The following is a 26090-nucleotide window of genomic DNA, read 5'->3' on the forward strand; positions in this document are numbered from 1 at the left end:
GTAAGCCTGATGTGATTAAGCTTGTCTCATTGTGTGGACTGTAGCTGTAAGATGAGTTGAGCATCTCATAGTGCTCCGATAAAAAGACATTAAGATAGGCCTCCATATACTGTAGTAAAGTCATCTGTTAATCTCCTCCTTCTATTTGGGATTAGTGCTCATTCTGAGATGTGGCTCAGTGCAATTTTACTTACGTCTAGTTCATTTTTGGCTGTATTTAAAATGTCCTGTAATTTAAATAGGGGTTATTCCAACATAAAGCACCTACATTTACAATATAATCAACAACACAGTGTAATGTTTCTGTTATGATAATTTAAAACAGAAAAGTAGCTGAGTGAAAAGAGTGTCTTTTTGATACTGAACTTTGAGTTATAATACAGAGCGTCTTTGTACAAATGCTGCAGACTTGCAAGATTGAAACTTTTAAATAATCATATAGTGTGGACTGAAATAAGGCCTCACCCTGCCCGTCCACAATACACAATGTGACAGCAGGTTTTTGCTGATACACATCAGCCAGATTTTACAGACTTACAGTACGTAATAAAAGCTGGGGCCATGTAGCATTATGTTCTGGGCATTTCACAGTCATATCCGAGGGCAGTTCATAAATTTTTAGCACCAAGTAGATGTATGTAAGCACAGCTTGTCTTCAAGGAACAGGGATGTGGCATGTTAGTAGCTCACACACGAGGTTAGTGCTGTGGTTTCCTGGTTTCCAGGAAATCAGGTCCTCTGTAGGAAGCTTGTTTGGACACTGTTTTAAATGTGTCTTAGTTAATAGGAACTGTATCATCTTCTGGCTAAATTGTCCATGAAATGAATGTCTCTATTACCCAGTAAACACAGTTTTATGATAACATCAGTGTACATGCGTGCTAAACAACTAAGCTATACATAAATTTTGTGGTCATGATTGCTATGTCCTCGAGGGAGAGCGGGGTGCAAGCTCCGACAAGTTTCTCATTTGGTAGCCAACCCAGACACCAGATTTTTAAGTGGCATAAAGTACACTGATGCCTGACATTTCTCAGAGGACCATCATTTTTCAATCTCTTTGACTTTATGGCTGTGTTTACTGAATATGTCATAAACTGTGTTTTCAATATTATAAATGAAATTTATTATTATCCAATATTAAGATGACATACTGTAAGTCAGGGTGTTCCACGACTCATTTGTGCTAGTATGATGATCTCTGGGTATGCCAAATTAAATGTTTAGACCTTGTCCAAGAGATTCGTATTTGGATTTTGAGGGCATCTTTATTGCTTTAGCAGTTGCTGCAGTGCTGTGTGTCCCTGCTTCCAGGAGATCAAACTGTGCATTATGTTTTTTTATAGCTCCTTTCCTTGTCTGTCCAGCCATGGCAGCTGTTACTGACTACCCAGCTCCAAACAATCTCGTTAATACCAGAAAAAATGTGTCACTTCCTGTGCACCAGTGGGCGTTTTTGTCCCAGAAAAGACTTATGAGATACTCTGGTTTGTATTAGAACACACGCAGTAAAAGGTTTCACAAATCGAGTATAAGTTTTACAGTATTAGTTAATGTTGGAGAACACTAAGAATGTCTAGTCTTAAGTCATTTAGTAGCAACTTAAGGCAGTCTATGTTTATTGCAAATGACAAATGCACACTTGAAGCTGGTGAAGTCAAGGTGGAATTTATGATGAAGTTTTATGAATACAATTTTAATTTCATGAAAAACTTGACCTGTATATACAGCTATAAAAGGTAATTACTAATGGGTGGAAAGAGTTCATCATAATCATTTCCTTTGCTAAGATGACCTTAAGACTTAATCTAGATATTTGCTGACATTATTACTACAAATATAATTATAATTACCATTAAGGTAAAACATATTATTAATTTGATGTCAAAATTTAATTTGCAGATACACTTAATGCCATCTCTGAATTAAAAAAAGGTACCTCCGTTATGATTAGTTTCAAAAAAGACTAGGCTCAGCAAATTGGGTGTCATGCAGCAGCAGCAGCAGCAGCAGCAGCAGCAGCAGCAGTGTGTTGGAGACAGTGCTCTGTGAATCTGGGGCATCTCTGTACCTGGCAGGATTTGCATTGCCTTCTCCCCCTGAAATGAACACACTTGTATTCTTTTCTGGACTAATTTATTTTTTTGTTAACAAGTTCCATGCTACAAAAGCAAAGAAAAAACAAACAATATAGAAGATCATGTGAATCAAGAAAGGCAGAAGTTTCCAGACGCCCAGCGGGGCAGTGAGGATATGTGTCAAATCAAAGACATTTATGGATCATCTGCTATACACTGTACTCTAGCAGCAGTGTCTTAAGAACCCCCCTCACACTCCCCCCACTCCTCCACCCTTCCACTCAGCCACCCTCCTACTGTCAAACACACACACACACACTGCCGCACACGCCTCATGTTTTATTCAGCAGCCTATGGGAAGGCTGTATCTGTCTTTGAAGAGTGCTGCCGAAATCGTGTAGTAAACCCATCTCATCCTCAGTCTTCAAGGGATGATACAATGTAAGTGGGTACATGCTTAAAAGAACATGCTCTTGACAGACCAGGTGGGCTAGTTTTACTCTGTTGCTGTATATGAGGTGTATAACAGACTGACCTTTAGGGTAAATTTAGCCTTTAGTTGTACTGGAACCAAGGCCCGTCCTGGCTTAAAAGCCTTTCCTCCACAGACATCTGTTTGCTGTCCTTGGCTGCGGTCCCCGGCCTCAAGCAGAGCTTGCAAGGCAACAGCTTTACCTTCAGACGCCATGCTAACAGTGTAGAAAATGTACATGATCAGCATCAACCTTGCAAAATCTCCTCCCTGGTGGCGCAAGTTTTGTTGTTTTTGTGTCGAATCTGCTCATTTATATTCAGCGCAGTAATGAATAACAAGTCATGTATGCGTTTCCCATTGTTTATTCTCTCACAATAAAAACGGCTATGATAGGATGTGTGTGATGCTCAGTGGATTAATCGTTTTGTGGCTCAACAGAATATTAATCCATGGCATTCTGATAGCTGATTAAGTTGTCAGTAATGATAAAACAATAATGTCAATATTAGTTATGATGGAGTTAATCTCAAACATGAGAACTGGCAAATGTTCCTCAGTGCAGCCATACTGGTAATTGAAGATTCTTACGGGATTTAAAAAAATTAAAGAATAAATGAAGCTGAAATCTCTGGAAACTGATCGTTGCCTTTGATGTATTTAGGATTTTGTAATTATCCAAAAATCTAACACGCAATCTGATAAATTCTCCTAAACCGCAGTTTCAAAATGAGTTTTAAAAAATGGCCCACAATTGTTTAAATGTTCTTGTTGATATTCTAACAGCAAATTAGACTCTGCACCAGACTCTCTTGTGAATATGTGTAGATACTTGTTTCATGTTTTGAATATGAATTACGGCGGTACTCTGTGTTTCCTCGCTTGCAAACATTTCACTGGGTTGAAATACCTCCATCCCCAAAGGGTTTGGATTAGAGAGTCCCCACTGTATCCCTTTGTTGTTGATTTGTGCTTTCAGCAGACTCCCAGTTGTTGCCAGCACTTTGTTCAAATTTTAAGCGGACCTCGAGATATATATATATATTAAAAAAATCACTGCAATTGAAGTCAGTGGGGAATTTTAGGAGAACTAATATATTAGCGCTTCACTGTCGCTATTATATCCATTTGACTGAGAAAAAAAAAAAACGTTGCATGGCTTTTCATCATCTGTAATTTAGACATAAGAATAGGTAAGAAGCTCAGGGCTATCGCTTTGCAAGAAAGGCACATGTTTATGTTCATCTATATCTTCAGAGGGGCCGTGTAGAGGTATTCGTTCATGCTTGATGTGATTTCTTCTGCTGAGAGAGCTCTTTGAGGTTTGTCAAGTTTTTCCTGCTTGACTTAATTGAAGAGAGGGCAGGATTGTGTGTGAGGAAAAAGAGGGAGGGGTGGAGGAGGGTAATGCCTTGGAGTGTCTTTCCACAAGTGCTTTGCTACCCAGTGCTGAAACTGGAACCCTGTGGGAACAAGCATGTTCAGGTGTATTTCATGTGCCGTGCGTGGAAGGTGAATTGAGGGGACAAACTATGCATGCAAAATGAACCAAAGCCAGTACGTCGCTGACTTGTTTACCAAAGGACAAAAGGACCTAAAACGGAGAGTCTTTACCCAGCATTACACATATCTGGTCCTGGGATTCAAATTTTGCGCAACCGCAAATGTTTTGTTTTAGCACTGACAGTTGTGAACTTGGGTAAACAGGGTCTTATCTATAACCGTTCTCACACTTATCTGACAATCAGCCACCTGATATGTCATAGTTTCCTGGACTTATTGTAGCTTCTGTTGTAAACAGATCTCATTATCACAGTTGCCACCAGTGAACTGGGCGTGGTTGTCCATTTACGTTCTAATAGTAACATAGTGTGCCTGTCTTCACCTTGCTGAAATGCCTTACTTCAGCCTTACAACTTGTCGTCTGTTTACTACACAGTATATTTATCAGATGAAAACCTTTTGAAACCAACTATCTGGCTCTTTTGCTTAGGGACAACTGGTTTCAGAGAAAAACAGCTATATTTGCAGCACGACTTCAAACAGCCTATTCTCCCCAGGGTCATTACCCTCCTCAGGAAATAAGAAAGTGGGCTCCTGATGTCACTGGCAAACCCCTTGAACAGAATGCTGGGTTAAACTGGGAGGGAGGAGGAGGGAGGGCCATGCTAGACCAGAGTTCAGGCATGTTTACATTACAGCTCAGGATATTTCTCAGAGCCTGGCCAAGCTGCTGAAGTTCCCAGGCTCCAGAGTTGCAGAGAGCTGAAAAGAGGCACAAGCATTCACTTATTCTTCTCTCCCTCGCTCTCCTGTGCTCCGGGGTCCGAGTCATAGTTCAACCCCATTTGCATCGTGGCAATGTTCTGTTCTTTGCTACAGTCGTCCTTGGGGGAATATTGTAGATGTGAAATGAATGGAAGGTGAAAGTCACAAACATAGCTGACACAGACAACAGTTACTAAGTGAAATTATATTAGTGGCATAGTTATAGAAACGAATATCAGGAATCAATAGCAAGTTTAGTCTTTTGTATCTAGTCTTTACCGTTTGCTTTTCTTCTTGAGAAAATAGTTTAATATGAATTTGTTCTTCTCTGACAAAAACAAAGGGAAAGCTGTCCCATCTCTAACATTGACATCTGGATTAGAGTTAAAACCAAGATATAAACAAACCAGTAGTTTTTAATATCAAATATTTTTAGACCGTTTCACAGGCCAGTCACAGCAAATAAATTGGTTTAATTTTTTTCACATTAAGATCGCTGGCTGGTTAAGTCATTCCAGTGCAGTGTGGCAGGATTTTATCTGGGAATTACATGGTTGTTATGGAGCTGCCAGCTGGTTTAAACAATATAATTAGTTTGGGTTTCAGTGGGGACTTTAAAGGATACTTCTGGTTTAGTGGAGCTTGGATCTGTTCTCATAGTTTTGAGTATTTCTTTTGGTTGTGATGATTGATTTTATCTGGGAATGTGTCAACAGTGCTACAAAGGAGTCAAACTGGGCAAGAAAAATGAAGACCACGACATTAAAAGTAGGCCACAGGCTAGCCAAACTTATCTGGAGGAGAAAACAAAGGAAAGTAAAACTGTTTGTTGGAAACATCCATCACATGCTTGACCTACTGTGCTAACCCTAGTTGTGTGCACATTTTTTGCTGTCCAATAAGGAATTGTTAACAACATAAAGGATATTCACTAGCAGTTATTGTGAACTTTGACCGGGCAAAAAATAAGAGTTGCTGCTTAATATTCATGATTTAAGAGTAGAAATCTAATGAAGGAATGAACAAAATTCTTGTAATTTTGCAGCATAAACGTGCTCAGATTTAAACTAACTGTCAAATCCTAACTCAAATGTTTCAGACTGCTAGACGATCCTGTCTCGAGCATCAGATACGAGTCTAGCGGAGGAACATAGATGGTCTTGTTTCTTGCCTCAGCTCTGCCAATAAAGCTGAGAAGTGGCAGCTGGAATGTTTGTGTTAGTGCTCTGCTGTGGTGGGGTGTCACGGTGCTGAGCTATGCTTTGGCGCCTGCCCGCTCTCCACCTTGCCTAGAGGCACACAGACACTGCTGTTGCATCTACAGCATACAAGGGAGGTGAAACCAGGGGAGGATCTCTGGTCTCTGTCTGCACTGACGAATCATCTGCAGTCTGCTTTGAACAGGAAACAGGTCTATTTTGACAGAGGTGCTGCACGGCTTGGTGGCTATTTAAACGGATTTCACCTTGGGCTGATTATGGCGTACGCTGGAACGCTATCTGATTATCGGTTTAAGATTTGGTTTTGATTTGAATGCTCTTTAATTCAAATATACCTGTGCTCTGTGCAAAGTGACCATTTACAGGTGTATCGCAAACATTCAGCAGATGTAGGCGCTCAGATCCCATTCGAGAGATGTCTGATTCTAATGTTTAATTAAACACACGTTGGGTTTTACATTGTGCAATTTGTACCGGGTGTTTGTGTGACACGTGAGAGAAACCTGTTACCATGAAAGGTCTACATCTCAGTCTCACGCAAGAATTGTTTTACAGGCAGTAAAAGAGTCTTGCTTTGCTGACAGATGGGAGGACATTTACTCTCTACTATAAAGTTCCAGCTTAAGTATTTGTCCAATGTCAAATTGTTTAACAGTGTCTAGCTGAGTGCTGTGAGACTGATCCTTAACTGGGTTGCATGCAATGAATGGTGGTTTCTGAGAATGTTATGTGCATTTTCAATTGAAAGAAGCGAGAAGGGAAAATCACACGAAAAAAAAAGGGAAGTGCACAGGAAGGGGATTCCTACTGTCTTAGTAAGGGGTTTTGTTTTCACCGCCTTCTCCATTAGATCTTGTGCCTTCTATAATTATAACAGGATGAGTTCCTAATGGCGCTTAAATTGTTGCTTTTGCCCCTTTTAAGGTTTTATCCCATTTTCTCCATTCTAAAAAAAGGACAAAGTATGCTTAATCCATCTGCCAAAGCCAAGTGGTGAATGTTGTCTCCAGAACATGAGAATGAGTCTCTCAGCAATTAAGGAGGTTTATCCTATAACTAGATGGGAGCGGCCTTTAAACTGGATTGTGGAGTAAATCCAAGTAAAGGCACCATATTTTTGCAAAGCATGTGTAAGTATTTGCAATGTAGCAAAATTAGGTCAAGGCCGGTTCACATGTGTAGCCTGCTTGTTGGCCTCCGGCATGTCCAACACCGGAATAAATTCTGATTGAACGTACGCTTGTGAAGTGGATCCTTAAAACAAACTTGGATCATATCTGGTTGTATTTGGCACAGGGAAGGGAAAGGTATGTGTTAGGTCAAGTGTTGCCTCCCAGTGATGATTAATCAATTAATTATTCTCCGCTTCCACATCAGCTGTGCTAATCAGAGAGAGGCTCCAAAAGAATTCGCTGAAAAACACGTATAAGCATGCACATCAACAGACCGGATGGTTCCTGTAACAGGGCCCCCCTCTACACTTATTTGGGCTGGCTTGTTCTTTTAAATTTGGATGGCAAATGATCATTAAGCAAGTAAGGGCTCTGTCGCCTTCACTCCCCCTGACAAAGAAAAACCGTGATGCTGCATTCTTTTCATAGCTCTTAGTGAGAAAGTGGGGTTATTATGTGTGCATATGCATGATAACAAGAAGGAGAAAGAGAGAGTGAAGAGAACATTCCTTTCTCACTCCACTCTCCACCACCACACCCCCATTGCTACTCGCTGCCACCCCACCCCCAGTTTCCTTCCTGTGCTTTTTTTAGAGTCTATTGGATGTTTTTCCCACATCCGGCAACAAAGCCAGCCTTTTTATGCCATAATCTAACAGCGTGGTCTTCTGTGGTTCAGCTTTTCACAGGCATGGTCAAATGTAATAAATTAATTGATCGTAAACGCAACACTGTTCCTTAACTGTGCATCCTGATTCATTACACTTGACAGTTTGCTCAGGTATCTATGCTAAGGAGTGTCTCCTTGAAGAGCAGACATTTACTCTGGAAGATGTTCTGTAACCGGTGTCCTATAATATTGCAATTGCAATTGCCACCAAGATTTACAGTTAGAATTAAGGGGTTCTCTGTAAATCAATCAATATAGATTTTTAATTTAATAACTTTTACTCAAAGTTACTGAAATAAATATTTTTTTTCAATCATTTACATTAATCATAAAAAAATGATTTAAAAAGGAAACAGGTGAGGTATAGTGCGAGTCTCTCTTCTGTCTCTCTGTGTAATATCAGACTAACTCCATGACGTTGATATCAAGGCTCTGTGTGGCATTTGGTGCCATTTCCGTGATTTTGAGACCAAACCAACATCTCCCCGATTTTACAATATTCCATTGTCCTTTTTTATGCTGGTGACAATGATACTGCATCTACCTCACCCTTTCTATGACAGCCAGTTTTCTGCTATTGTTAGCCTAATAGCATAATTGCCTTAGTCATATTTTGACATTTGCGGAAAACAAGAAAAAACACAATTTTTAGCAACATTGGTATTTTTTACTGATATTGTAACAGTGGCCAAAGAATGACAATTATGCTATGAGGCTAACGCTATGTTGTCTAGTGTGGTTGTTAGAAATGACTGCAGATATATTTGATTTCCTAGTTATGAGAGATCATGATACTGCTGATACATAGCGCTGAAATCCTATAAATGAAAAAAAAATCTATTAAAAAAAAAAATCATCATTCACACTCAGCATGTGAACATTTATCCTATCAGATGCTAGCCCCCTATCGGATGCTAGCCCCCGCTCGCCGTCAGATATCTTTACATAAATTGGTGCCGGTGTAGTGGTGACGACATTTGAAGAGTGAGGAAGGTCAAGGGGGAGTTATATGGAAGGAAAAATAGAGGCAGCAGCAGCGCGGTGGAATCATTCTGCTCGTACAAATTCCATAATGTACGATAAGTTAACGTTAGTGTCCTGGTTATAACTTACATACATTAATTTCCCTAAAATGTAATCAACCTATGTTAACATGTTAACATATGTCATATGGCAAGAATGGACAGCAGCAACTAAAGAAGTTTGAACTTGATAATTTAAACATGTTGATGTTGCTTCCTAAAAGGCAACGAATGTTTTAGTAGTTTTAACGCTTGCAGCCACTAGAGGTAATGAGCGTTACATCGTTTCTCTCTGTTTTACACCAACAGCTGTTTTTATAGTTAAAGAATCTGCTTTTTTAATTTAATTGAAAAACTGTAAGACAGTGGTTTAGGTAACCCTTAAAAAAACATACCATACACAATTAAAATATTATATCCTAATTCTCTTTTAAGTAGACTGACACATTATACCAGAACTACTTTTCAAAGCACTGAGTAAAGTACCGACACTCATGTTTATCAGCGTTTGTACCCATTGTCATTCCCAGAGAATTAATTCCCTTGGTAAGAGGGAATTTTCCCCTCTATTATGCTGCCTTGGCTGAGTTTGAATCACCAGGCTCATCTGTTTTGCCTGAAGTAGTCAAAGCGAGGGAAAAAAACAGCTGTCTAGTCAGTGAAGGGACGCCTTGCCAGTTGAGCTGTGAAATCCACACAAGTAAGCAGGATAATCTCTCCCACCCAGACCAAATATCATATCCTGGGATGGAAATGCAAATAGTTCCATGTACACAGCCTTGACCTACCGGGGTGTAATTTAATGTGACAACAGCATACAGTATGATGTGATATCCTGAATCTCATCACAATGGCGCTAAAGGTAGATGCTGCCTTTTGTTTGAATAGCATTTTTACTGACATGCAGTGGTAAAAAAACAGCATTGTTACATGCTCTTTTTATGAAGAATACCAAATGTACAAAATGTTCAAATGCTCACGCCTCCAGTAACAACCTTATGCTAGCTGGGGAGCCCTGCTATTTTTTTTCTGCCGTATGACAGCCTCTGTCCGGTTAAGTTATTGTTGTTCTGCAGTCTCTTCCCGTGGAGGGAACAGGGTTAGATGGCCACACAGCTCCCACATCTGAGCAGTTTTCTTCCTGAATATTCAGTCCAATCAGATGTATAATACTAGGCATGCATTAATAGAAACATTCAGCAAGAAATTCCTAATTTCACTGTTAGTGGAAATGTGTTAAAGCGGCAATTGAACTGTTCTTTTCCTAGAGAATGTTCATTTTATATTTAATATACCATATTTATCCGTTATACTTTAAGGGCTGTTTGATTGCCTGTATCTGTGTGCGTTAATATAAAACTACTTTATATAGTAGTAGTTTGATTATGGAAGGAATGGGACTAAGCTTTTAAATTTACAGCTAGCCTATTTCCAAGTTTAGAAAACCTGCTTGCTACCTCTGAGGGTTATTTTGGGGTTAGGTGAGGTGGGGCGATTAGAGGATTTGCTTCACAACTTTCTCAATCAAGATATATCTGCTGAATCAGTCTGAAGCCAAGGCAGTTGCTTTGTGTGTTCCCTTGACTTTGTGACGGAAACACGAGCAATCGCTTCATGGGAAAGTTGTTTTAATTTCCACTTGCACAGATTACCTGAGAGCACACTGTCTCTCTCTCTCTCACCAGCTGCGACATGTAAAAAGACCTAAAGCATTGGTTTACAAGGCCCACTAGACACACACACACACACACGAGCAGCTTGCATGCAGAAACTTGCTCAGAGTTATAGGCTTTGCTGCAACCTTGAACTATCCCTGCCACTGTGAGAGCCACCTCTCGAGACAGTGGTGAGCTCAGTACCTGCAGGGCACTGTGGGAATGCAATTTAGACAACCCCTTTAGAAAACTTTTATTCTACATGTGATGAAAACTGCCAATGCTGGCCTAGATTTCAAAGAATTGTTCCAATGCTGACAAAACCTATGTACACATCCAGTGAAGTTAAAGCCTTATTTCTGGCCAAATTTAAGCTGTTTAGCTGCTTAATAGTCCCCTCTCCTCGCTGGTTGGTTTTTAACGTTGCCAGATGTTCAGTGCTGGGAAGATAGTGCAAGAAGTTCCATCAAAGCTTGTTTCTTGAAAACAGCTGCCTACTGCAACCTGAAACGCTGCAGGGTTAAGAGTGGATATCTGCAATAAGATCTGAATGTTTAAACAAACAAAACAAAAAACCTTTTAGCTCATTTTAGTTCCATGAGTCACCATGGCAACGACCAGTGTGCCCTATATCTGTGTTTGATGCATTTTTTCCATTGTTGGTCCATCCTTTTCTGCTTTTGTTTTCTCACATTGGAGTATTTTTTTAATGCCTGTGTTGACAAATTGGTGAAGACATTTTCCTAGTTTCTCTGTGTCTTTTCAGGGTTTTCTTGAGGTGCAGTGTTTTGAGCTCTTAGGGCCACCATGTTGAAGAGATATCAACATACTCTTTGTTCTCTCTCTCTGTTCAGAGTCCATTTAGCATTTTTCTGAAATCTAATGATCACAGATTTTCCAGCGTTGGCAAAAATGAACTTGACAGTATGTTTTATTATTTCTTGGTATTTTTTCGCTCTTATCAATTTTTGGAGCCAGCAGTATGCAAAGTTGTCTGGTGCAGTTATTAATTTATTACTCTTCCAGATGATTCCCAAGGGTTTTTTTCCCCTTTTCTTTTTTGTGATAGTAACCCCCCCTCCCCTACAAAGATTTTACAGCAGTGTGAAAAACAATACTTATTTCTTTTTTTGGGCGGTCCGCAATCCTGAATCAGATGAAACAGTTTTGAATTAAACTGTATTTTTTTATGGATATTATCTAATTAATATCTAGGCTATATCAGTATCATGTGATGTTTTGTTTTTGTCCTTCTGGGAAATGTCAGGCCGATGATAAATTTATATAGAGGTCACATATTTTCTGCACCATGATCCCACCACACACACACACACGTTTTCCTTGGTCGGAGTCAGTGAGCTCTGCAGTGTTTTCTGTGTCCGTCTCTACCAGTGCCGGGCTGCGCAGACCTTATTTGGAATGTCAGAACTGATAGGAGTGGGAGTCAAACAAAGCTTCCCACTCATTTATTTTTTCTTCTTACTTTCTAGCTGCAGCAGTCCCTTTTCAAACTGTACTAGCGGAGGATTGTTTCAGAGCATGAGTACAGATTAGTGTGACTGCTCGCCTTTCCTAATGCGTGTATGTGTTTTAAGTGAAAGCTGAGAGAGATGGCAAAACTCAACAAGTGTACCCTTTTCAACTAGTGGATTTTTCAAAGCTTTCTCCATTGAAGCGGTTTAAAACACTAAATGTGTTTTCCCCTCTCTAAAAGCATGAGGCTTATCAAGACCTGGCTGAGTGAAGCAGCATTAGCACAACATTAACCACTCAGCCCAGGTTTCCCACGGGATATAAAATGGATCCTTGTTTCACTAGGAAATCGCCACAGCAATGTTGCTGGAGAGCACTTTGCTGCAGCCACCCCAGATATCCACAGTTATTGTTTTCTGATTGGGAACTGCAGTCACTGCGCTTCAAATGGAGCATCAAGGAGTTCATAATCCAAATAGCTAAATGGTAGAACATAAACAGGACATAAACTGCTAAGTATGTTATAGTTAAAGATTATCTGATCAAAACTTAGAGCAGATTCTGAATAATGGCACAGCGTTAGCAAGCTTTGCATTAGCTAATCAAGATACATGATGGGCTTTCTTTGTAGTGGCCACAGATATGACTGGAATGGCTCAAGACTGTGTTGCTCAACTCAGTAGTGGCACTGTTGGCTCTCACCGTGCTGCAGCTGCATGCTGAAGAGCAGCCAGATGTTTCAGATGGTGAAATGAGCCTAGTGAGCAGGAAACGGTTCTGCATGCCATAGGAATCGTCTTTGAAAACAGGAAGGGAACTTGTTCCCTGCTTATGTGCCTTTTCCTGTGGCATGACCGGAGGCAGGCCCTGTGTTTGACGGTTGCTGGGAAAAAGGTACTTGTGGTTGTATGGTAATAGCCTTTTAAGGATACAAACATTCTAGGGAGAGCTTTGGACCTGTCCAGCAAGGGATCTGCTTTCAGAGAAGCTAAAATAATCGTTGTCTAAAAACTTACCAGGGCTCACTTTCACATATTAGTTTCACCTCTGCAGTCACCACCTTTTTTTTGTAATGTGATACATGAAACTACAAACGATCTACATACACGATTATGTGTAATATAGCTTTAGGCTGCTGAAGATCCAGGTTCCAGTGCTTTTATTAAACTGGTTTACCTTCTCTGATAAAGAACAAATTACACCAAGAATTCTTTCATTATTGCCATACTCACAGGCATCTGCAGTGACTGATAATTTCTTATTTTCAAACCAGTATTTAACAATACAATGAATGTAATAACAGTGAAAAAATGGTAGAAGAAGAATCTGTTGCTCATAGTGGCGCACCTTCGACTGCATTTGCAACTCTGCTTAGATATATGTTAGAGGTTTCTGGATCATAGTTCAGCTGTCCTATCCATAGATTTACTGATTTTGTTCACTACTGCTCTCATATTGTCATTGCAGCTGCAGCTTGCAAGTATTTTCACCTCTCTGTTCAGTTCTTTTCTAGCACTAAATGATTGACACACACTGTTAGCAACTGATCAAAATAGTGGAACATTTAGCAGCTGAAGAGTCCAGTATTCCCCTTAGGAGTGCAGTGCAGAGAGAAAAACGAAACACGACTACATATCAAAGTTAACATTGCTCAATACCTACTTTATTTGAAAATAAAAAGTTGTTGGCTAACATTACCATTTCTGTCAACTTACAAGGTGATGATGTATCGACACTATGTTCACAACCTTTTTTCCACCGCCCGCTAGTGGGAAAAAAATCATTTATTACAAGTTTAAGCCTCGGCTGTTAAGAATCCTTTAATGTTGTGATTTATGTTAACCCTTCCACACCCTCAAGCAGTTTCCCAGGATGAAAATTGTTCCTCGGTTCCTGCCCCTGAAGCAGACACTGTGCAGCATACCCATTGAAAGAGACATGACATCATGGTTGTCCTTTCATTTTTGAATCACAGCGGCAAGACACTTAAGATGTGGCAAGAGGGTGTTTTCAGAGTGTTGAGCCAATGAGAATTTGTTACCACTAAATTAAACACATGATACAACAGCGGTTTAGCAGTTGTCAGGCGGGTATAGTTATCTGGTGACTAGCTCTGGGCCAAAAAAATTAAATTAAAATTTTATCCTGTTGCCAAAACTAGGATGTGGCAGTTAACTCCCGAAATGATTTTTTTTTTTTTTAGTTTGCTCAGTGTGTTAGGGCCAGTGAAACACATCCTGTAGTTTCTCATCTTAAATAATTCATTGAAGGGATCCCTCTTACTGGAAACTACAGTGGTACGTGCTGCACAGGGAGCCCTTAGTCCTCCTCAGTAAATGTCTCTCTGGTTAAGAATGACATGTAGATGAGAGGCGACAGCGGTGTCAGGAGCTCTGTGAGCCACATGGCCATGGGTGATGTGATGTGACGGCTTGTCACTGCGATGTTGGTGACCTGTGGTACGTCTGCAGTGGCGTGGTCTAGCTGGTGCTGCAGTAATGCCTTGACAGAGTCACAGCTCTTAGGCTCTCCGTCATTGTATCTGACAGGAGAATATACTCAGTGGATATAATGGACAACAGTCCATTCAAGCTGGCCAGGTCAAGACTAAGTGTTTGTAGATCATTAAGGAGGGTGTAATTCATATGTATTAAAAGTCAGCTTTGTCCAAGAGGAGTTTTGTCCGTTCTCATTTGGAAAGTCGTGTGATTTGTAACTGCACAGATCCAGCATTTCATGTTACTTTTTAACAGGGGGCTCACATATTTCCTCAATGTGGTCCATGCATATCCTCGGAGATCCTCTTCCTGTGTCCTTTAGCCTTGGGGATATCACATCAAACGTGTCTGGATTCTGAACAAAGGACATGCCAAAGCAGGACTGATTGGAATGCTGGCCTTTAATCTTTACATTTGGACAAAGGAGAGCTCATATCTGAACGCTAAGTGCCTCTAACAGGATTTTTAGTGTGCAGGCTGACTTTTATTAGAAAAGCAAGTTTCTACATGGAGTGTTAGAGCTGGACTACAGTAACTGTAAAAAAAAAAAAAATCTGCCTTCAGTAAACATAATGGACGATTTCGCTTCAAAGGAGCTCTTATCATCTCTTCCCATTTCCCAGAGGCTGCCACAAAGCTGCCTCTCCTTTTTTTTCCTGCTGCTGCTGCTGCTCATCCTTCTCTCCTGCTTGCTCTCTGGAGGGCAGCCTCAATCTAATACAACTGTGTCAGGAAGTGTGGGGATGCAAAGTGCTGATGAGCCAAAAGTAGCCCACCTCTGCAGTGTGCTTCTTTGTCCCAACACACACCAGCCTGATTAGGGAAGCACACCATAAACCTATGCTCACATCCCTGTGCAACCTTATGGCACATGCCCTACAGAAACAGATTAAATATGTGTCTTTTGTTGCAGGAGTGATGAGTTCTTTCACCTGGATAAAGCCTGCCTTTAATCTATTCTGCAAATCGTTTTGATTTAATGCTCAAATTAGCTGTCGACTAGCGGCTATCTGATTCTTTTAAATCTTGCTTTGGTAGATTTCTTTAAGATAAAAGTTCAGTTGTAATTGCTTGTTGTTGCCTCATTTGCGTTCACTTTATTCACACTGTATGTGAATAGTGAGTCTAAGCCTTTGAATAATTAAAATAGGCAAGTTATCCTGGATGTTTTGGCTAAAGTATCATGGCTTAAAGCTTTAGACCGCTAATACAAATTTTATAATTCAACTTAGCTCTCCACACTTCTGCAAGCAGATGAATTTTGTATGACAGCTGATCATTGGCACTGCTCTGAGGGCTCTTGTTTCTTATCTGGCAATAAATGAACTGAAATCCCTTCTTGCAACAGAATGCAACCTGCAGAACCGCATAAATATTATGTCTCCCTAGGAACACAATAGTTGTATTTATTCTTTTATTTTGGGACTGTTTTTTCCGTGTCAAATGCCGAGAGGGAGGTCTCTCGCTCTCTCTCCGGAGCAGATTGCAACATGTTTTCGGGCTCTGGTGAATAGATTAAAGGCTGGTAAGAACAATCTTTTGTTGAACCACACTCTCGAACTCAAACAGGCACAAAACCTTTGAACACTCTTAAACCTATACCCTTCAAGCATGTATGGCTCTGAGGGCTATGCCACTGGACTGACAGATGGTACCAAGAGGCCTGGTGTTGCATCCCTGTGATGGCTCACCCGGAGCCCCATCCACAGCGCTCAGCATCACCACACTGCTCAGCTTGACACACAAGCCAACAGCCTTCCAGCTGCCATGAATATATAGCCCCTGTTGACACGGCCAAGGTCAGGTTCCCCACCGCCACGGTCAAGAGGCGTCAATAGGGACCACTGAAAAGATTAGGTGTATTCAAAACTGAAAGCTTTTTTTTTTTCTCATTCTTGATTCCCTTATTAGAGTTATTTTCTGAGAATTTTGTGTATCCAAAATTGGGTCAGTTAAAGCCCATGAGACAGATGGATACCTCACAAAGTGGCATCTTATTCCTCTATCTTAAAATCTTTAATCTTTACAGCAAATTTAGTTATTTTCTCTTAAATGTATGAGAACTTTTGATCACAGATTTATTTCGTACGATTTTTTGGGTCAGGGGTTGTATTAAAAATATCGCTAAATTAACGTTTTGCTTACTAACCATTGCATTTTGTAAGCAAAAAATGCATTCATCTCTAACATGATCGATATATAATACATACGTTTGAGCTGCTCATGCAGCAGGAGTCACTTTCAAAGTGATTCAGAGCTTCTGAGCTCATTAAATGTTAATCAAAAAATCTATTTTCAGATCACTTGGAGATCAGTCATGAGGATTTCAGGCCAGGAGGAGGCCACTGCTTCTGAGGACTGAGAGTTGAGTGAACAGGATGGTCCTTTTTGTTGGACATGGAAGAAAAAAAAATAGTTTAACTTGGATGCTCTTTTTTTTTAATTCAAATGAAAGTTGTATCAGGATACACAGGAGAGCTATTTAACCTTGAGAAAATCTTGATTGCACAAAAGACTTGGGACGCATCATCTTAGAATTCTGAATTGAGAGCTACTCTCGAGTCCATTTTTAAATGGCACGGAGGCAGGAGTGAGGCAACCCTGTCTCACAGTGGCTTTTTGCAACACATGCACTGTCCTTTCCATTATTCATGATGTGTTTTCACAGACGGTGCCTTGAACCAAGAGGAGTACTCGAGTCTGTCTTCTCCAGAATGAGCCCTGTGGAACGAGAGAAAGTGTGCGTGAGCTGCGCACACTGGAAGGCCTGTTTTCCTCAGCATTTGGAGAAAAACAGATGTCCAGTAATGTTTTATAGTGTGGATCTCAGTGACGATGGCACACGTTCATATTGTGGATGAATTTGTGGAGCATTTCCAATTTAAAATAGTGTTTCTGCAGTTCTCTTAACTTGGCACCAGGCAGCCAGACTGTCATTACATCAGCTGTTAAGCTTTCTTCCCCTCTAGTCTTTTCTATTGAGGTTTACTTTTGTGGCAGAGTACATTGAAGTTCTTGCCTTTCTTTTGATAGTCATTGCATGAAGTATTTTATAGTTTTACGTCAATATACAAGGTTTGTTCTTTAGATGGATGAAAATCTATTGTTAGGGAAAAGCTAGTGGACCGACCTACTTGTTTTACTTGCGTAATTGTAATGCATTTGTTTAGTAAATTATCTATGCATTTTAAAACTACTAATGATTTTATAATCTATGAACCTCCATTTATCTTTACTTCCATATACTCAAATACCTTGAGATACATAATATATAACCAACCCACAATTTGATTGTTTTATGTTTTTATTCAATTAAATAGTCATCATAGTATATTGAAGAAACATTGTTTAATCCAAAGAGATTTGAGAGCCAAACACATGCGTTATTATTGCACGAAACAACAAATGAATGGGGTACTTTGTACAGTGTAACAAGGTTCAAACTCAAAAGATCGTCATAAAACATTCATCCTTAAATAATGAAGTCTAGAAACTACTACCTTTTTTATTTAACTACTCAATACAAAATATCTTCCATGTCACTGTAAGACCATTATCTATGTCTGTGCAGTTTCCTGTCCACTGGACCAGGATTTGCTTCCAAATTGGTTTTAATGTGACAAGTCCTACTTTTGGCAGAATGACTTAAAAACAGCCACCAAGTGTCAAAATTCTGCACGGTGATGGGCACACATCCCAGGAAAGTAACACTGACCATAAGAGATGTTTGAGTAGCACAGTTTTGCAACACACTTTTTGCCTGATGCTGTCCTAGACAGTGATGTCACATTGTTGACAAAAAAAGAACGGAAACTAATTCACTTATGATTGAATTTGGAGCTGACGTTACCATCTGCCTTCAAACTCACCATTGTGATAAAGAAAATATGTTTTATGTACTAAAAACAAGGCCTGGAAATCTTTAATTTTGCAGTCATTCTTATGAAAATGCTCTGCACTAATGTTAAGTAGGTTAAATGCAAAGTCAGTGCCGTGATCACCTAGAATTTTAGTGTCCCTCCCCCTCTCAGTACACCACCACCATCCATTCAGCATGATGAATTATACACACACTTATTAGCTTTAATAGAAGAGGCTTGGTGAGTCACAGAGATATTTACACCTTGATAAAAAAATGTGTGGCTGTATCTGTGCGCTATTGTTAAGGCCCTAAGCAGAAGTAATGCAGACTTGAGCAGAGTAGAAATGTACTGCAGGATTCACTCCAACCCCTCCGGCTATGAATCATCTTAATGTAATGTTTGCCAGCAGGTGGAAATGACTCAAATTTGTTCCCACAGTGAAATATGCAACACGCTCACACTGCTCTCCTTTGCTCAGGCTGGTGTACAATCCGAGCCATTTTGTTTCCATGCAAGCACCACATTAAAACGTGGTCAGATAATCAGCCGTGTATACGGTGTGAATGAGATTGCCTCTGGATAGAATTTCTTTCTCCCAGTGAATTGTTGTTAACGACTCATAGGCTTACGTGAAAAGAATGAACTGAATAATATATTCCTTAATGTAAGCAGTTTTGTTTTCACAGTAATGAACATGCAAATTATGTTAGCGTTTTAAAGGTTTCAGTTTTACGAGGTGTTAGAGTGGTTAGAGTTTAGAGTCACGGCTGTGTTCTTACTGGCTTAAATGAAGACATATTCATAGGACAAAAGGAAATCAGATATATGCACCAGCATGTTAAGCAGAATCTCAGCCACAAAGGAGAAACTCTGCTATCTAACGAAGCACAATGGAGGAAAATATAATATATGCAAATGAGGGAAACAGACAAAGAACCTATTCTTCTCTCTGCAGTCTGTCGACTGTATCAGATTCCTAACTATCTTCTCATCCCATCCACTGCGCACAGACTGCATTATATCAAAACACTTCTCCAACATTTCATTGCTAGATTGTAAATGTTTAACTAAACCATTTTGTGCGCTATCTCTATACATCTGCAAGTGATGTAACGGTCTGATTTGTGCCAGAATAAAGCTTTTGAGACATCATTGCTGTTTCAGTAAAATGAACAATTATTGTACTGAATACTGCTGGTGTCCAATATTTAAAGTTTCTTACTGCACATCACAAGTTTGCCAAGTTTCTGGCATCGACAAGACTTTAGTTAATTGTGAAGTTGGATTTGAATACATGGTGATACTTTGACCTCTGTGCATGATTTAAAGTACACATTTTAAGGACTATTCCTAGGATTTAATTCAAAAGCAATAATTAGTTTTGTTATGAAAATGTTTCGGGGTGAAGGGTTAGTCTTTCTCCAAGCGCATAACTATTGCCGTCTTTTTTGAGAAACACTTGCCGGCAAATAACAATTTAATGAAATAAAGCTGAGGTGAAGGTTACCAGCTGAAATCTTTTCTTTTTCTTTTTTTTTGTATTTTCTCAGTGTAATTCTATTATGTTGTGTTTTGCAGCTTCAAGGATCTCTGCGCAGGAAGATTGAGGGACACGCACCGGGGCACACACCAAAGCAGAATGGCCTCTCCTGTGGTTTCTCTGGATCAGACTTTAAGCGGCTCCGTGTGGATGCTGGTGGTCTGGGACATGGAACGTGCAACCATAACCTAACCCAGTCCCACTCCCTGCAAGGGTCCTCAGCCATGGGCATGCAGAGAAAGAATTACATGATGCCCCATGGATTAGGGTCGGACATATTCAACATGACTCTGAAGGAAATGAAAAAAGAGCCCATAGAGATCCAGTCTTGTGGCCAGTCTAACCCAGAGATGATTTTTGACTTCAAGGATGAAGGTGGTGGTCAGATCGACCCAGAGCTTCAGGATCTGTTTGATGAGCTCACAAAGTCTGTGCCCCCGCTGAACGATCTTGAGTTTGAGAAAATGCTAAAGCAGGATGATACCTTCGGCCTGGATCTAGGACGGCCCAGCTCAGCAGGAGCAGCTGCCAGTCTTTGTTCCCCATTGGAGAAGCCCATAAAGACGGAGCACTCGCCAGATTTCGGTCAGGTTCACAGTGGCTCACCACAGCTTCGACCAGCCTCAGCGGGCCCTTCTTTCACATTGACCAGCACCTCTTCCACCACCACATCACAGAAAGGTAACACTCAGGCAGGACACCCCAGATCCTTGCCCTGCTGGCCAGAAATATCCCACGCAGAGCAGCTGAAGCAGATGGCAGCAAACCAGCAGCAGCCGAGCTCTCTTCTCCATCACCACCACCAAAACACACCTATGGGAATGACTAGCTGGGCTCCTGCCATGAGTACCCACTCCTCCACCAGCACCTTCCCCCAAGACAAAGTCTCCAGCCCGGCCCCACTTAGCCAGCAGAGGATTGGGCCACACAGTAAAGGCCTCAACAACTGCCTCTTCAAGTCAAACGGCCACAATGCCTCCCATCATTTGGACATGAAAGTGCTCAGCACCAAGCCCACATTACACTTCAGCCCTAAAGCTCCCCATCCTGCCAGCCAGCCCATGTCTATCATGACAAACCAAGTCAACAAGACAGAACCGCAGCAGCCGTCGCCGTCACCGGGACAGAATCCGTCACATTCAGCTCACCATTTCCAGAACCAACAAATCCCGACATCGGGGTCGCTTTGTCTGCAACCCAAGTCAGTTCCTGCGGGGCTGCCATTCAGACTGTCACAACCACGACAGGTAAGGACTCTGTACAAAATTCACATTCACACGGGTGCTGTGACATGAAAACGGTCTTCGAACAAGCTCCATAACCATAGACAATGACTGTTTTTCTTTTACAATGTTATACAATGATATTTATCTGCCATCATATATGATATATTGCAAAAACAATTCTCTAAGACATTGGAGATTGACACAACATGTACCCAAAGTATCTTAATCGATGAGCACCGTACAACACAGCTACTGCCACTAATATTTTATATTTCTCTTATTTCTTACTTGACTTGTGTTTATTGCACCAAACACCTAAACAAATTCCTTGTATGTGTGAATACTGTTCTGATTCTGACAACTAGAGTCTGTTGTCTCCCAGAAAAGTGTCATGAGCGCTGGTGTATTTTATTATATTGCATGTACAAAGTGAATAATAGCATAGGTTGTGCTTTTTCTGCTGAAGGTGTAGTAATATGATAGCTAGCGCTGTCGAACTTCCTCCTCCTTTTTTTTTTTTTTCCCTCGATCAGCCGCCCTGCCGTCTAAACAATGCGCCGCTGTTTGCCGTGGGACTTTATTGTTAAAACTAATGTCTGTGCCTTTGCTGTTCTGACTCCCTTCAATATGCATTTCCCCCGAAACTGCTTTGACGATGACACAGATTGCCAGAGCATGGTAGATTAACATGCAGGACTTCTAATTTCTCTGCTTGTCATGGTGGCTCCCCGTCAGGGCACAGATATGCACAGCGGGATTTGCTAATTGGAGGTTGTTAGCTACAAGGGACAAGTGGTGGAAAATGACAGTAATCTGCTTAGCCTGGTGCCGGAGGTTGAATCACTGATTTGTTATGATTGGGGAGATTTAGACCGTCCCCTCTTTCATTTTTGCACCAACACTATCTGTAGCTGTCTTTGTGTGAAATGATAATGCGAGCTGCACAAGAGAGCTCTCATAACCTCTGCAGATCAAGGGAAGTGCTTGAGTGACTGGGAGAGGGTGGAGAGAGGGAGGGAGTTAGGCAGACATGGAAGTAAACAAGGTAGGATGGTGACAAATACGTTGTCATGTGTAGATAGAGCAGGACCAGTTTTACCACTAGAGCCATTTACACTCTGAACAGTGGATGTTCAGGGTTGTCTTAAAATTCCCTTTTCATTATCATATGCTTTACATGAATGTTTGAGGTAGAAATGTGTTTTTTTTTAAATAATTTTATATATATGTGTAGTAAATAATGGCATCAAATAACCTGATTTCCCACATGTCAGACCGCCTCTATTCACACCACATCAATTAAAATGATCAAAAGTAAAAGTGCTCGTTATGTCAGAATTAGCGTTAGCGTGCACATTCGGCGTAAAGAGAATAGAAAACGGCACGGTGTTAATTCTCCGGTTCTAAATGTAACGTAGCATGTGTAAAAGCTCAATTAAAACCAATAGAACGGGATAAAGGCACAGCGGTGGGAAGGAAGGGGGAGAGACTTAAAAGAGCTGGATATGAAATAATGAAAAAGCCTTAAATGGAGTTTGATGAATTATTAACAAACTTTTCCAAAGCCCAGAGCTCCTGAAAGTAAAAGCTCAGTCACCTCTGGTCTTTAAAATGCTGAGGATACGAGGCCGTGCAGGAGTTCATATTGGGTAAAGGTTTATGAGACGGCTTTGCCAAGGACATTTTGTTTAAATATGCAGTTTGTTTGAGCAAATGAAATATGCAAACATTAACGTCGGGATGCGATAGTGTTGGACGTATAGTGAAGCAACCAGGACCACCTTAAAGCTTTTTAGCAGGTGCTTTAAAAAAAAAAAAAAAACTGATAAAGGTGTTTGTCTTTTGCAGTAAGCATGGACAGGGTTAAAAGTCCAGCTAATGAGGAAGGGGCAGCTCACAGAGAGGAGAAGGAGTGGAGTCTCTTCCCACAGTGAACTGAATTAGTAATGCCAGAGAAATAAAGGTCCTGAAAGAACTCCCCAGTCCCCTGTGTAACACCAGCGACTAGCAGTGGGCTGCAGCTGAACGGCTGTGCTTGTTTGAACCTTCTTACATTTTAATAATCAGTTGCTGAATCAAACATTTCATCGAGATTCAAATCCACCACCGAGTAAGTCTCTAATCATGAGGTCAAATATACTTCAGTACGTTCTGGGGCAGCGTACACTAGAGCATACTAATGCATTATGAAACCTGGGTTACTGAGGTTGGTGGGCAGTGCTGTTTCAAAGGTTTGTGTCGCTAGTGAAGCTGTGTTGTGTATCTGAGCTGAAGAAAGAACCAAATACTACTGCAGGTCATTATTATTTCTTACATTACAAAATCTGGTAACTAAATGCCATAAAAACAATCTTGCAGCTTCAAAGGAGCCACTTTGAAACTACAGCAAAATGGTTGTCCAGGGCAAACCGATCAATTCAATGATCTGTTAATTTAACTGAGCAAAATGCACGTTGGCATTTTTAAATAACACACTTCTCAGCATTATAACACACTGAGACATTTGAATGCAAATTCTTCAGAACAGATTAATCACGTATGAACCCCGCTGTGCTGCAGTAGCTGAATGGTTAGAGTGCATTACCATACAACCATGAAGTTGATGCTTTGAATTTGGCCATAGACTTGTGGCGCACCTCCGTCTCTCTCCCGCCGTTGCTTGTCCTCGTCTTGGCTACTGGCTGTCCAATAACGTCAAAAATCAAAATGAGAATCAAAAGAAACAATGAAAGAACAGCAGCAACTAGAAATAAAGGTTTACTTGCTGTAAGTAAGGACTCCTCAACCTTTGTTGGTGATCTTTTGGCTCCGCAACCTTCACTTACGATAAGAGCGGGGCCACAGGGGTTGAGCCTAGCAGGTCACTCCGGCAGTGCTGTGAAGGGAGTGCTTGTTTCCTGGGAAAGGGAGCTGAGGCCAAGTCCAGATGCAGAGGCGCTCCGCAGGGACAGCGTCCTGAGACCAGGCTGGAGGAAGTGCAGTGTGAGAGCCGGCAAAGCTGGGCCTGGATCACTGTCAGCTGCCTGCACTGCTGCAGGATGGGAGACTAAATCACTCCGCTCCCTCTCTCAAGGCCCGAGCCACATGTGGTATTCATTTACAACAAGCTTGTGAAGAATGAGAGGGGGGAAAACATGGAAAACAGCTTCATGACACGTCAGGATGACAGAGAGGATTAGTCAGTTGTAGATGCTAAAACAACACCCCTTGTTGAGATTTTTTTTTTTTCTTACAACAAAGGCTAAACAAGCCCTCTTTACCTCTGTGATGGCCACAGTTTCTTCCAGTCTCGATAACCGGATAGAATGAATCAAAGCCGGTGACTCTGCTTAGAGTAATAGGAGAAACCGCTGTTTTGATGTTCCAGTCCCTGTGTAACCTCATTGCCATGCTTGGTTTGCTGTGTGGGTTGAACTTGGGAAGTGAATCCGAATATTTGCGTATGTGAAATGGCTTGTGACTCCTGATGAGTTTCAACTTCCCTCATTCTCTGATCCTGTCTCGTTAGTTCTCCAAATTTCAGTCCATTCATTATCATTCACTCAGACTCGCACTTGAATGTACTCTCCCCTCAGCTCTTCTTGTTCCTCTTCTGGGGCTCGCAAAGTCACCACCATGTAGATATAAATTCTCTGCAAAGAATCTTCCCTCTGAATAATAGCTTCTGCTAAATGCGCTGTTGGATTTCTGATCCATTTCACCCTGGGAAACATTTTAAGTCAACACAGCGCCTGACGCTGTATACACAGTGTATGTTGACTTGGATTTGGTGCACATTAACCTCCTTCATGACAAATGCGCACACTTTGTTGAAGCCTCAGCGGCGCGAGGGTGTCCTTGTGTCCACATGAAAGACCAGTTTTACTTGGAGCGCGTCGATGGGCCCCACAGCTGCCTAAAAAAGCTGCGGAAATATGCGCCGCGAGGACATGTAACATCTGAAGCAGCCGTGATTGGTGAGAGCTTATCTGCACGAGCACGCGCCGAGGACGAGACTTCAAACAAAAAAGCCAGTTTGGATGTCTCAATTAAATGTGAGCGCTTGCCGACTACGACATTTTAATCAGGGATAGTGTCGGGAGCCAAATGGGTTTCTAGAGGATGGAATGCCTCCTTTGCCAAACACAACACAGTGATCAGTAAAGGGGAGCTTATTAAATGGAGGTAGTCATGGTGCTGGCGCTTAACTTCCCATCGGCACACATTTCCTGCTGTCTCATGGATTCTTTCCACTCTCTGTAGACACAATTCTCAAGGGAGAGGCAGGCCTTGAGGAGGGCTCGCACCCCCTCCTTCCAAAAAAAGCCTCTCTGCGAGTCTCCCTTTTTCATCTGCAGAGGGAGTAGCCTTGACCACATTCTGGAGGTTGAATAGCATCTTTGACACAGATATATGATGTCTTGTAGAGTTTTGCCCTCTAGTGGCCAGCATGTGTCATTGCACTGTTCTGGTTTTGTTTTTTTATGCCTCTTTTTTTGATGTAAAACCTATCTCTTCTTCTAAGGGGGTTCCCGCTGGTCCAAGGCTGCCCACTAATGGAAGCTTAGGGATCATGACAGCCCAGTCGCAGCCTCGTCCCTCGGCGCCAACTAACCAGCAGAAAGGCCCGGTCAAAACTCAGGTTATGCAGAGACCGCTTAACCAGCAACAGCACGGCATCAGCAATTCAGTAAGCGGCATTCACATCATACAGCTTCAACCCGTTAATGCGCAGTTCAGACTCTCTGAGGATTCCTTCAGTTGACTAATCAAGTATTTAATTTGTCTTCCCTTTCCAGGACAAAGACAATACACACGATCAGTTCAGTCGTCATCTCACAAGGCCGCCACCAGATTACAAGCAGTCAAGAGGTTTGGTGGGAGTTCAGCAAGGGAATCTCTTCGCAGGTGCTCTACATTTCTGGCAATTAAGCTTTAAATGTTCATATAGGGA

At 41.3% G+C, this 26090-nt stretch overlaps 1 protein-coding gene across 1 annotated transcript in view; it reads left to right on the plus strand.

Annotated features, from left to right (window-relative positions):
• The window catches only part of maml2 (mastermind like transcriptional coactivator 2), a 32870-nt gene that overhangs the window by 5386 nt on the left and 1394 nt on the right, over window positions 1-26090 (plus strand). The window contains exons 2-4 of the mRNA XM_084558806.1: window positions 19970-21178; window positions 25662-25826; window positions 25936-26044. Coding sequence (XP_084414932.1) covers window positions 19970-21178; window positions 25662-25826; window positions 25936-26044 — 1483 coding nt within the window. The remainder of the gene's footprint in view (window positions 1-19969; window positions 21179-25661; window positions 25827-25935; window positions 26045-26090) is intronic.

The sequence above is a fragment of the Chelon labrosus genome (genome assembly GCF_963514085.1).
Source record: "Chelon labrosus genome assembly, chromosome: 13".
NCBI classification, from domain to species: domain Eukaryota; kingdom Metazoa; phylum Chordata; class Actinopteri; order Mugiliformes; family Mugilidae; genus Chelon; species Chelon labrosus.